This window comes from Carassius gibelio, chromosome B6 (genome assembly GCF_023724105.1).
Source record: "Carassius gibelio isolate Cgi1373 ecotype wild population from Czech Republic chromosome B6, carGib1.2-hapl.c, whole genome shotgun sequence".
NCBI lineage: Eukaryota > Metazoa > Chordata > Actinopteri > Cypriniformes > Cyprinidae > Carassius > Carassius gibelio.
Window position 1 is genome coordinate 5,117,867 of NC_068401.1, and position 13,449 is coordinate 5,131,315.

Here is a 13,449-nt window from a genome sequence, read left to right on the forward strand (position 1 = left end):
CAGCTGCCTGCAATGATAATTTGTCTGCAAAATGGTACTTTGTTTTTATTATTATTATTATATACATATACACTATATATATATATAGTTGAATAGATCTCATAAAAAAGGTTCTGAATTCAACTCAATGTTTTTTCTAAGAATAATATGGTATTATGGTTGTCACATTAAAGTCACATTGTAAACCATTGTAAATCGACAGTTACGAAATATGAAGGCATGCTGCAAAATCTAATTCATAATTAAGAAAATCTTAAGTTGAAAGTCATGGTCAGAATTACTTTGAATTGTTTTACTCAGTACTCAGTGGAATTGGTCTTCAATAATAGTGCAATTTTTTTTTTTAAATGGGCGGGGGATTTTTTTTTCATCATTTCTACTCGTTTGCTCCAAATTCATAGCATTAATTGAGCTAATTGTCATGTCAGAATAATCAAGAAAACCATGATAATTAAACCATTAAACTGAGATAAGAGAAAATATATTAAATAAGCCATTGGAGGAAGGTCAGGGTGACTTTTCTAAAATAAGACATGTTGCTTAGAGAAAAACACAATGAGTGCCTGGCAAAAGCCTCTGAGTATACGCTGGTCAGAAGTCGATTGCATTATTGCAGCCATCAATCACTAGTCTGTGGTGTATAAAAATAGGCCCAGGTGGCCAAATAATATAAACTGCCAATGCTTTGTCATGCTCACTGCCCACTGTCACTCTCTCTCTCTCAAATAAGCTTGAGCTTAATTTACTGCTCAGGGAAAATCAGGCTTTCAGTAGAGCTACTGCTACTCTCCTCTCTCTCTGGGCATGAAAGATGTTATGAACTGTTATGTAAGTAAATTTTACACATTGGTTCGTTCTCAAGTTTTTTGAGGGTAACTGAGACTATCTGGCAGTTTGAAATATAAAGAGTATATATTTTGGAGGTCTTTATTGTCAACATCTGTAATCGGTTCCATTTAAAATGAACATTTATAGTTCTTTAAAAACATAATAATGTATGTAATAATCAGGGTTTACAGGTTTAAATAAAGGGGGGGAAACCTAAAAAGGTATTAAGTTAAGGGTTAATAGTTCACTTGAAAAAAATGGTCACAATTTACTGGCCCTAATAAGAATTTCTTTCTTGAACACAGAAGAAGATATTTTGAAATCAGGTTACCAACATTCTTCAAAATTAGTATTTAAAAAAAGAATGAAACTCATACAGATTTGGAACAACTTCAGGGTGAGTAAATAACTGCAATTTTCAGTTTTGGGTGAACTGTCCCTTTAAGTTTTTTATATTTTAATTTGTTCGTCCTTATGAAAGACAACAAGCTTGCAAACTGCTTGCTACAATGATATATTCCACCAGACATTTCAAGTTTTTTTTTTTTTTTACATCATGGGATGTTGTGAAGCAGTAATTTCCCATTGCTTGTGGAATAATTACATTTGTTAGATTGGTACTGGTCAGTCTGCTCTTTTTTATCATCACTTCATCTTCTGCTTCTGCTCAACACTGGCTTTACTCAGTCAACTTCTTGTTAACAGTCAGTCTGAGTAAGACTGTATTAGACAACTTTGCTGACTAGTTGCTCTTTTACCAGACAAAAACAGATATTTGCTGACAGGATCTGACATCCGGGGCTGGATCTGATCGCTCTGGTGTGGAGGTATGATCTAACACAATCCTACTTGAGGATGTGAAGATGAAGAGAGCTCAAGTCAGAGGAAATAAGATAAATAAAGAAGAAGAGAAAAGGTGGATTTACCCTGGAGCCTGAACTCACTGGAGCAGTTACTTTATATCAGCCTGCCAGCAGGGATACAAAGGGGTGAGTGGCCCAATAAAATAGTACATGATCACTCAAGAAGATTCAATGCACTTCCAGCTTTAGTTAATGACCTCAGCTTTCACTGGTGATTCTGTGGGAGACCTTGCATCAGAGTTTTATGAGGGCCAGCGGGCAGCCCTCCATCACTCTTACCCTTATTACGCCCCTTATATCCACCTGCTCTACAGAAGGATCATGTCGGGCAAAAGTTTTTGTGGTACCAGTTGTTCATGACTGAAATATATACAGTATCTAGTGATGTACAGGCCTGAAAAGTATTTAAAGAGCAAGTCATGTTCATAATGCTGTATCAATGCAGTATGCTAAAAAAAATCTAAGCAAAAGGTTTTTTAAAGAAACATAAATGTTCATTCATCAAGCATACATTAAATTGACCAAAAGCAACAGCTAGTAAAGTTGGATCTTTTGAACTTTATTTTCATAAAAGTGAAAATTTTTTGACTGCATGACATAAGAAAAAAGTTTCTTGAGGAGCAAATCAATATTACTTCTGAAAGATCATGTAATGATGCTGAAACTTCAGCTTTGCATCACAGGGATAAATTACATTTTACAATATATTAAAATAGAAATCAGTTATTTTAAATTGTAAAACAATATCATTGTTTTTATTGTATTTTTTTTTATCAAATAATGCAGGCTTTTTTAAAAAATTTTTTGCAAAGATGGCTCAGAAACATTATTTTTGAGAATAATATATATATTTCTTTTGCAGATAACACTTGGTTTGATATTATTTAATGAGACATTATTTAACACTGGAGCTATTTAATACTTTGAGGCAGCTGTATAATGCACAATGATTAAACAATAATATAATTACCAGAATTATACTTTGATACATTGCTTTCATGTTTGCTGTATGTAAAAATGCACATGCTAAAGCGATATCTCTCTTCAGCTCTGCTTTGTAACTTAGCTGAGCGATTTGGCATCTGGGCCTTTCACAACTACATCCTGCCGTGTCGTCTCATATCCTACACCCTACTGCCGTACACTCTGCCTGCTTCAGCTGTCATCTCATTCATCTATGGGTCAGATCTTTAGTCTAAATATGTTGCTTGTGTTTCTAATTTCTATGTATATTATCAGTACATGAGATACGAAGATATATATGTAAGTGCCTATTGTCAATCATGTTTTTTTTTCCTTGCATTTGTTTGGACTCCAAACAGATTTTTGTTTTGAGTGAAGAAAATTCCCCACCAGGCTCTGAATGCAGGCAGGGAATTCAAACAGGAAGTGATGGCACATCCTCGGTTAGTCTTTACACACTTGAGGGGACTTTTGCCAAACAGGTAAAACGAGTAGAGCAAAGTTTTGCACCCATTTAATCAACATGAAATGACATCAGTAAACCATTTAACTGCCATAATCTGACCTTATTTCTGAACAATTTGAATACATATTTAGATTGCAGATTTTTAACTTCTTACCAATTTTAGATGTTCCTGATTTTTTCCAGATTCCTGCTTTTGCAAATTCCAACTTTGCACTCCATGCTTGCTCTGTTTCTTGCACCCTGGTCCTGTTTCCCATCTCTTCCTTTTACTTTCCTTCCTCAGTCCTTTGCTCCTTTGGTTCCTTTACTTTCTCTTGCTTTGCGTTTTCTGCCACGGTGTCTCTCCACTTCAACCTCAAAGAAACAGCCTGAGCGCAGGATCCAGACTCAGCCTCTCTGGTCTAGACGACGATCTCTCCTCTGCTTCCAGTTCACCGGATCCGGCGGTTTTACCAAAAAGACAGCTGACATCCTTACAGATGCAGAGCCACTATCTTCAGCCTTCTTCCTTCAGCTCAACATAGAGTTAGAAATGGACAGCCATCGTGAACCACTACAGCTTCAGAAGGACTGGCTTGATTGTGAGGGAAGTCTATTACTAAACACAGAAGTAGATGAGAATCTCTCTTCTCCTTTTATTTCTGACATGGATGTACAAGAGGAAGACTAAATGACTGTGTGTGTTATATTGCAAACAAAAGTCTCTACTGCAGAATAGTTGAATATGCGGTGAATACTCTGAATATGCCAATGTATTCATATCAGTGCTGTTATTATAATTAATTGGAAAATTTTTGATAAACCTAACAAGAATAAAAATCAAAATGTTGCTTTGCAAATTAAAGTTACTAAAATACTAAAATTACTAAAAATCTATAAAGAAATAATAATATAAAAAATAATTCAATAAAAACCATTGAATGTAGTAAGAATATAATAAACAGGCCATAGTGATATTTTGTTTTATGCATTTTTTATAATCTAATAAATGCATTATCAGTTTGGACAGACTTGTTTCACTGTGCATATTGTTTATTATAAAGAAAAATCATTCAAGGATGGATCAAATAAAGAGCAATGAAAATAACATTCCATAAATTAGCAATAAACTAGGCTATATCAGCCAATAGTTGGCTGTAATAATATTGTAATATTTTTGTCATTAATAAATTTGCCATGCTCATTTTTTAAAATCTTGAATAACCTAAATTGATCATTATTTGGTATATATAAATATACATAAATATTTTAATGTAACAATACCTATTTTTTTATTACAATTTTCCATAATTTTTACTTAATTTTAGAAGGAAATAAATGAAATCAACAACACTTGACAAAACATATTTATTCAATATGGTCAATATTTATCAGTAAACATTCTGCATATGCCTGCATATACAGTTACAACATATCTAATATATATATAGTGAGTAAAGCATATAAATTTGAGTTATAATATATAAATTAAAAATGCATCATGTAAATAAAACATAATGATTGCTGTTGTGCAAATATATCAGAATTATCCTTCTAATAAATCCTTCAATGGCTCGTTTTGAGTTGCTACATTTCAAAGTTAAATGAAGCAGTAAAATTAAGTCAACTAGAAGCTCATGCTTCTACAAGCTTATGTATTCTTGATCAAAGTTCTGTGTTTTCTGATCCTCTGCTTTAATGTCAGAGAGGTGCGGATGGCTCTCGCTCATGTGAGTGAAGTGATCTTGGAGATACTGGTTCCCGAAGCCCATGATTTGGCCCGTGGATTGGCGGTGTAGATTAGCCACTCTGGCTGTGAAATCCAGAGTGAAGGCGAACTTCACCAGCTCTGGTGCCACGACAGGCGGCTGGGTTTTCTTATTGGGAACTTCTGACTGCACGTATTGATCAGCCATCTGCCGGAAGGATCTATAGGTGATTCCATTCAGATAAGTGGTTACGGTGCTGTTCTCCTTCAGCTGGGGGGAGGGAGGAGGAGGAGACCAGAAAACATTAGTGATCTAAAGACAATCAGTGGATCTCTTTAAAATAACACATTTGCAAAAAAATGGCAACACTTGGGTTGTTTTAAACATTTCATACCTGTTTAAAACTGAGCCAATCATCTACAATACTTATAAAATGTCTCAGTAATATTTAGTGATTTCAGAAGGGATGAGACACACTTACCTTGATATCTATTATGTCTCCTTGCTGCTTTATAAGTTCTATGATTTTCCTGGTAACCTCTTCTTGTGAGACTAGTTTGAGAAATATGATAGAAACAATTAGCAAATATATAGTTTCTATATACTGTAGCAAGAAGAAAATCACAAGAACAAATTACAACCTGAGGCTAATGTCTATTTACTCATCATTCAAAACCAGTATCCTGGTTACTTTTTTGCAGAACACCAAAGAAAAAGTATTTTGGAATCATTTTCATCCATCTTTTCTGTACAATGACAGATCATGTTGATGATGTCTGTCAGGACATAAAACACCATAAAAGTAGTTCATATAATGCGTGTGTAGTATTCAAAGACTTCTAAAGACTTTGTGTGAGAATCTGCAGAATGGAAAATTATATTTGAGAAAGCAGAGGGGAAGCTCATAACTAACTGATAATTAGTATTAATTAAAAAATAATGGACTCTTTTAACGGCACTTCATAAGATTTTTGTCTTTCATGGTCACTCTGGTGTTCGACAAAAAATACTGTAACAGCATATGGTTTTAGAACAACATAGCAATGGTTATAGAATTTCTTTAAAGTATTACTAAAATAAGCATTATTGTTTAAGTAAATGCAATTGGTCAATTCTTTCTTTGGTGAAACACAAAAGCAGATTTTTTGAAGAATGTCTTTAATCAATCAATATTGGAAAGGAGAATTTTCTCCTTCAAATATATTTTATGCTTTACGAAAGAAAGAAAAGATTTTGGAACAACATGACCATAAGTAAATGATAACAGCATTTTCATTTTTGAGGTAAACTATCCTATCCATTAAACTCAGCCATATTCTGTTGTAATTTAGACATTGGACCCATACTAGTTTGTATTGCTCTGTATGTAATATTTAACCCACCTCTTTTGCATCATTCAAATAGTCTACTATAATAACACTCACCATTTCCACCATTCTGGTCTGTTATTTGATTGGCATTGTCATCAGCTGGACTGTCTTTCACTTCATGCACAATTTTCTCCAGTTCCTCTGACATTTTCTCATAGTATGAGTTAGTGGGTTCCACTATCTCAACAGCTGCTAAAAATCAAACATTATTAGAACTAGTTTTTCCCCCCAATAAATGCAAACTTCAGACTAATACAAAGAACATACATAATAAAGATACATCTGAGATACATACATTTTTCCGTGGACATATCTCCACTTCGCCTCCATTTTAATGACCTCCTGTGGAATGATTTCTTTTTCGTTGATTTTGAACGGCGCAGGTTGATATCGCCTTTTGATAGGGCGTCAGCTAAAGGCAAACAAGAGATTTGGGGTGTTGAGGGATGGGAAAGAGGGAGCTGTTCTTCGGTTCTCTGAAGATTTTGCTCCTTTTCAACATTTCCCCTGGAAAACCAGCTCAAGAAACTCTTCCATATAGTGGGTTTCTTTGTCTTCTTTCCTTCTTTGTCCTTCTTTTCCATTGTAGAAGTCTCCAGATTTTCTTGCACATTTGAATGCCTATTTCCAGCAGTATCTGCACTTGTTTTGGAGGATAAAGAATCAATGTTCTGCCCACCTTCCTCCTTGCCCTTATCCAAAAGTAGAAACTTCTTCTTGGGTTTGCTGTTGGACTTCTGCGATGCATTAGAGCCATCGTTGAGGCGCAGATTCCCTTTAAAACTCCACTTTTTGGATTTCTTCTCAGATGACCTCTCCTTTTTATCCAGTTGCGGTTCAGGGAAGGTCTCGTATCTAATGTCTTCATCTGAGAAGGAGGCTTGTGAAGTCAAGTTCAGAGATGTATCACTGGAATGCTTGCGATGTCTTGTCTTGCGCTCTGTGATGGGAACCCATTTGCGTGTTCTGTGCTCCTGTCTCAGCGGACATTGGGATCCATCGTTAAGGCTGAGACTTCGCTTTACATACACCTCCAGCAGCCGTTTCCTGTCCTTTTCTCCCACTGACAGCAGCTGAGGGGTGGGCTGTGTATTCTGGTCAGCCGAAATGGATGCCATACTGGTCATACTGCAATAAAATGCATACAGATTTTTATTAGTGACTGACTAATATGTGTTTCTTTTAATGCTTATATCTAGTGAGCAAGAAGGCCGATAGCTAATATAATCTAATATATACATACATACATATATATATATATATATATATATATATATATATATATATAGACAGAGAAAGAGAGAGCAACAAAATTGCTGAACTGTACATTAACACTTATATTACAAAACATTTGAATAAAAATTAACTAATGAAAACAGAAAAAAGTAATTATCTGCAGACAATTGTCCAATGCAAAAAAATCGGTCAAATATCGTCCGATTAATCGCTATATATTACTGTGGGCAGAATGTCACCATTCATTATTATTGTACCAAATCCTTTTTTCTGTTGCTCGGAAGAAATACACCGGTTTACACTATTTTTACCCCTTAACATAAAGGAGACGATATTTTTTGTTTTTAAGGGAACTATTCCTTTAAGAACCGTCGACCTTAAAATCATTTTGAATACCGTGGTAACGTGCAATCAGCTTACAGCGAAAACACAAACTCAAAACGATATTACAAGACGAACTTTTGAAAATTATTGAAATAAACATTGATTTTGTCTTACTATTTCACCCACTTTACGATGTTGGTTCTATCTTCAGCTGTGATCAACTGTTTGTGCAAAGTCTTTAAGGAACCTTGGACGTGTAAGCGACGTTAGAAGACGCCCATTTTGAAAACACCTATCAGCAGACGTTGCAGCCGGGGTTGACGTCATTCAGGTAGTCTGGGAAAAGGTTCGTCAGGTGATGTTTACAGTTTCGAGGTATGTTTTCTCTCAATGTCAAGATGAAAAAGGGAATGGCACCACAAAATAATTTATTAAACGAAACTTAACCTATAGTCCCAGTTGAGTTTGAGTTGAAGTAGCTGTGAAATAAGAATTCTTAATTTATTTTTCCAAGAGTTAGGCATTTGTGTGACATGAAGAAAAGATTTCATCATTCTGCAGCCAGTAAGCCACTGTGTTTTATGTTAGATGACATGTACACTAAATTATTTATGATATCAGTAAGTTCCTGAACCCTTCATTTTGTGGAGGTCTAAGATAAGACATGGGAATGAAATCTAGACAAGTGGATATGCAAAAATTCAGGTGTTGCGATATAAAGACATTTTCTGGGACTGACATTTCTGATATTGTGATAAATAATTAATATCAAAGAATACACTGAAATGCAAACAGATAAATATCAGGGGAAAAGTGAAATGTTATACATACATTGACCAAAAATTGGACTTACTTTAAAACATTGTCAAATTTTTTGTTTGCATTAAAATGAGACAAAGGAAAATCCCTTTAAAGTCAAACCAGTTTGTCAGCAGAATTATCCCTTTGTTTACAGACCGCTTGTCACCAAAAAAGGACATTAGCTCTTTTTACTTTCACTATTCACCCATATTTGTATAGTCTGTTGCTATTTTTTTGTATTCATAGCTGACTGAATTATGTAATACATAAATGCACAAATAGCTAGATAACGTCAGTAACAACCACATACATATTAATTAAATGTATTTTTTAAAGCAGACAATTCCTTACTTTCAAAAAAAAAAAAAAAAAAAAAAAAAGAAACATGCTATGGGAGTGCATAGGTCTATATTGATGATAATAAAATTACCAAGGGGATTATTTTTCTTTTGTATACAGTACCAATACAGACAGTGTAGGCGTACATTACAGTGTATCCAGTAAATGATGACAGATACATTTTTTAATAGCATATCACATGCTATATTTCCTGTATGGCTTACATATGCCATATCCTGTAAAGATACAGTGCCATTCTGTCTTGATTTATTTTTCTGCATATCACATACATCTATTTTCATATACGAAAGATGAATTAAGTAATGTATCTTTGGGGTATTTTCTCTATGTGGTCCATTTACACTAAACAGTTCAATAATATGTCCACTAGAGGTCATCTGAAGGATGTGTGGGGGCAGACCTTGGCTGCTTTACTGAAATTATTTAGACAGTTTCCTGGAAGGAAGATTATTGACTTTTCACCTACTTTACACTGAATGACGGCTTCATTCCTGCACACACCTTTAAAGCCTTTCAGGCTACACACATAATTCATGGGAAAGAACCTTTATGATTCACAGGTACAATAATTATGACACTGTAAGCAATATGCAAACCAGATCTGGCTTTCAGTGATGTGGTTCATGAGAAATTCACCATGCATATCAGACAACAATGTATAAGGAAGTTCCTCTTTGCATAATTTTTTTTCGGAAGATGTGATTTTGATTTATGACTTATGACTGTGCTCTCATCTGTTGCTGAAACCTTAAAGACACAATATTTAGAATTAAATTTTCTTTTAAATTTCCCCACTGAGCTATTGAGACAAACAGGTAATAGGCTGATCTAATGCAAATTCTGGTGTCGGCTAGATTATTATTTATTTGTAATAAATATGACAATCTATTTGAAGGCACAACATGAAAACAAACAGAAAAATTATTCTTCACAGTGCATTTGTGATTTGGAGGTTTCAGTGTCCAGTCAAGGACATGTAGGGATATAAAGAAGAAAAAGTATCTCCTTGGTTAACAATGCACAGCTGGCAGGAAGCTCACCTTCCAAACACACATATGTTCTCAGACAGATGATTAATGTTTGCTGCATATTGCTGCTAAAAATACACATGCTTGCTAATGTTTTTCTTTAAACTGCTCTGTAATGAAGTTTTTTTTTTTTAATAACTAAAAATACTACTGTATAAACTGAATCTGTTTATTTGATACACCTTAATGATGCAAAAATTAAAAACCAATAAAAAACATTCAATATCTTTGAAGGCAGTGCTTGTGTATGTTGATAGGTGGCAAATTATGTGGGAAGGTTACGTTTAAATGGGTATGAATGCATAACGGAAAGTTCATTAGCCATTTTTCACCCATTTGTCCTTATTATTTTTTCATATGCATGTCTTCTGGTCACTGTCAAGTCAACCATGAGAGTGTCATCATATTAATGATATAATATTTATTTTATTCTGAACTTCACTCCAGTTATTACACCATCATGTGACTATTTTGAATTATTGAGTGAGACCAAAACATCATGTAAATAATGTATGAAGAGGGTGTAACAAAGCTGGGTAATAGAGAGTTGGAGGGACAGACATGAAGCAATAGGGGAAATCCCTCATGGGATGAGTAACATTCATTATCTGTTTTACAGCTAAGATGAAGGGAGAAAGGCACGTTCACCAGGTGAACACAGGTAGAGAATATTCCCATAGTCATGTTACTGTAATTACAACAATCGATGTCATAACTGGGTGATCTACTGGGTGAATATACACAGGAAAGGATGCATATGTGTGTCCTTCGTGCTCTTCGGGCACTCAAATCACCCACAATCCTATGTGCGCAGCTTTGCTATCTAACGTTAGTTAAAAAATTAAAAAATGTCGAACGTTAACGTAGTCGGAGCGTTAAAGGTTTTTATTTACATTACCAAACATTTGTTATAACTGTAGTAAATATAAGTAAAGTTTGACGTTTAAATGCCAGTACAAATTACTACCGTATTGATATTGTAAATTATACAAATACAAATGGTTAACTGAACCGGACCTGTCATTTAACAATTGGTTGCGTCATCGGCATTTCTTTTATAAATAACTAGTTAAGTTGTCAAAAGTAATTTAATGATACCATTCACAGCATTATTCAAATGGACCTTTTCACTGACGTAATGACGCAATTACGTGCACTTGCTAGCCTGTTCCATTTACGTGTTCTCCGAATGCTAAAGAGGAGTCTCACCTAGCCTCTGAAGGAAGTGACTTGGAAGGATCAGTCCTACCAAGGAAGTATCCCTGACATTGAGAAACGCCTAATGTCTCTGTGTGGGCGGGTTTAGCTGGAAGCAAAAAGAGGCACGGACACAATGTTGACAAGCATAAGCTAGCACGTTTTAGGAGGGATTTATTAAACATGGATGCAGAAGAAGGTTCGGAACTGTCCGAATATATACAGTCACTGACTCGCAGGACCGTGACAGCTATTTTTGTAAATTAACTCTCGCAGATGGAAACAGGCTGTCTAACACGTATGCCACACAGCCATATGAATTACTTTCGGGTGGTTTGGGGAATTTTGTCAAGGCTTATTGTCTAATGTAACCTATCACTGGGCTAACTATGATTAGCAATGTGGATTATTTTAAGGGACCATTCAAAGGATGGTAGACACATCTATCGCTGAATGTTTGTTTAACATTTAAACTAGCTAGTGCCTATAAAACAGAAACTTGCTGATTTGTATTAGATTAAACCAACACACCAGTACATATGCATAGATTATTTTACCTGATAATGAAGTGTGCACTGCAAACACGACCATTATTTATGATCGTCTCCGTCCACTCTGTACACATTCAAGCACAATTGTCTTCTTGATTTCTATGAATGCATGTCTGTCGGGCTGTTCCTTCGATTCTGGCAGCCAAAAACAAAAACAACATGCTATTTTAAGGTCAAAACCTCAAACTTTTAGCGCACCTGCTATGAGTTCTTCCTTATGTTTTGCCTCCAGCTACAGAGGTGACGTCACAATGATGTAGGCGATTAAGGGGTCTATATGAGTGGAAGAGGTAGGTCAGTTCTTTCCCACATAGTAAATGTCTTGTGGCGCAGATCTGGGCCAAGTACCACAAAGAATGATGGCCCGGAAGTGGCCCAGGACTGGATTAAAGACTCGGGCCACACATGGGCCATAACCGGCCCGAATCTCAGCCAGTAAATCAGCCTTAGCTGGCCATGAACTGGGCCAAAACAGGTTTTTATTATTGGTGCCAATTCTCAGCCTTAAGTAAACAATAATCCCCAAATCTGAGCCACACCTGAGCCTCATATAGCCTAGACCCAAAAAAAACGTATTGCATTGTTTTTTCTATTTATTTTTATATATAATTTATTTGCATGAAGTTAACCTCTGTTTGGGAGCCACTGAAAGTGAATGATGTTTGGTCACTTTTTTGTTGCAAATAAAAATGCCTCAAAATCATTGTCACTAAAAATGTAAATGCTTAAAAAATATTATTACAGTTTAAAGGGATAGCTCACTCAAAAATTTAAATTATGTCATTATTTTCTCACCATCATGTTGTTCCAAACTTGTAAGACCTCATCTTCATAACACAAATTAAGATATTTTTGATGCACCCGTAAACTCTGACCCTCCCATAGACAGCAAGTGTCCTTACACGATCAGAGTCCAGAAACGTAGCAAGGGCATCGGTAAAATAATCAATGTGACATCAGAGGTTCAACTATAATTTTACGAAGATATGAGAAAACGGTTTGTGTGCAAAAGAAAAAAAAGACTTTATTAATTAATTTGTCTTCTTCGCATCATCCTGGTGCTATTTTGGAGAATACCAACTGAACGTTAATATCATAGGCCTACAGGAGCATCTCAATAAATGTTGTGAAAAAGTTCATTTATTTCAGTAATTCAACTCAAACTGTGATACTCGTGTATTAAATAAATTCAATGCACACATGCTGAAGTAGTTTTAAGCCTTTGGTTCTTTTAATTATGATGATTTTGGCTCATTTAACAAAAACCCACCAATTCACGATCTCAACCAATTAGAATACTTCGTAAGACCAATAATAATAAAAACATTTTGTGAATTGTTGGCATTCTGGAAAGTATGTTCATTTACTGTACATTTACTCAGCACTTGGTAGGGGCTCCTTTTGATTTAATTACTGCCTCAATTCGGTGTGGCATGGAAGTGATCAGTTTGTGGCACTGCTGAGGTGGTATGAAAGCCCAGGTTTCTTTGACACTGGGTTTCAGCTCATCTGCATTTTTTTGTCTCTTGTTTCTCATTTTCCTCTTGACAATACCCCATAGATTCTCTGGTCTGGTGAGTTTGCTGGCCTGTCAAGCACACCAACACCATGGTCATTTAACCAACTTTTGGTGCTTTTGGCAGTGTGGGTAGATGAAATCAGCTTCTTCAAAAAGTTGGTCAGCAGAAGGAAGCATGACATGCTCCAAATTTCTTGGTAAAAACACAATGGACCAGCAGATGAAATTGCACCCCAAATCATCACAGACTGTGGA

At 35.4% G+C, this 13,449-nt stretch overlaps 1 protein-coding gene across 2 annotated transcripts; it reads right to left on the reverse strand.

The window, feature by feature from the left end:
• Positions 1-4,455: 4,455 nt before the first annotated feature.
• Positions 4,456-8,047, reverse strand: LOC127959154 (uncharacterized). Of its 2 annotated transcripts, none has more exons than XM_052558160.1 (5): positions 7,913-8,047; positions 6,474-7,306; positions 6,233-6,367; positions 5,290-5,360; positions 4,456-5,078 (listed from the first exon to the last, which is right to left on the reverse strand). In XM_052558160.1, the coding sequence occupies exons 2-5, from the start codon at positions 7,303-7,305 to the stop codon at positions 4,743-4,745; spliced, it is 1,374 nt and encodes a 457-aa protein (XP_052414120.1). In that variant the 5' UTR covers position 7,306; positions 7,913-8,047; the 3' UTR covers positions 4,456-4,742. The 2 variants fall into 2 exon arrangements, with proteins under 2 accessions (XP_052414120.1, XP_052414119.1); XM_052558159.1 differs by having other exon boundaries at positions 4,457-5,078; positions 6,233-6,370.
• Between the last annotated feature and the right edge of the window lie 5,402 nt (positions 8,048-13,449).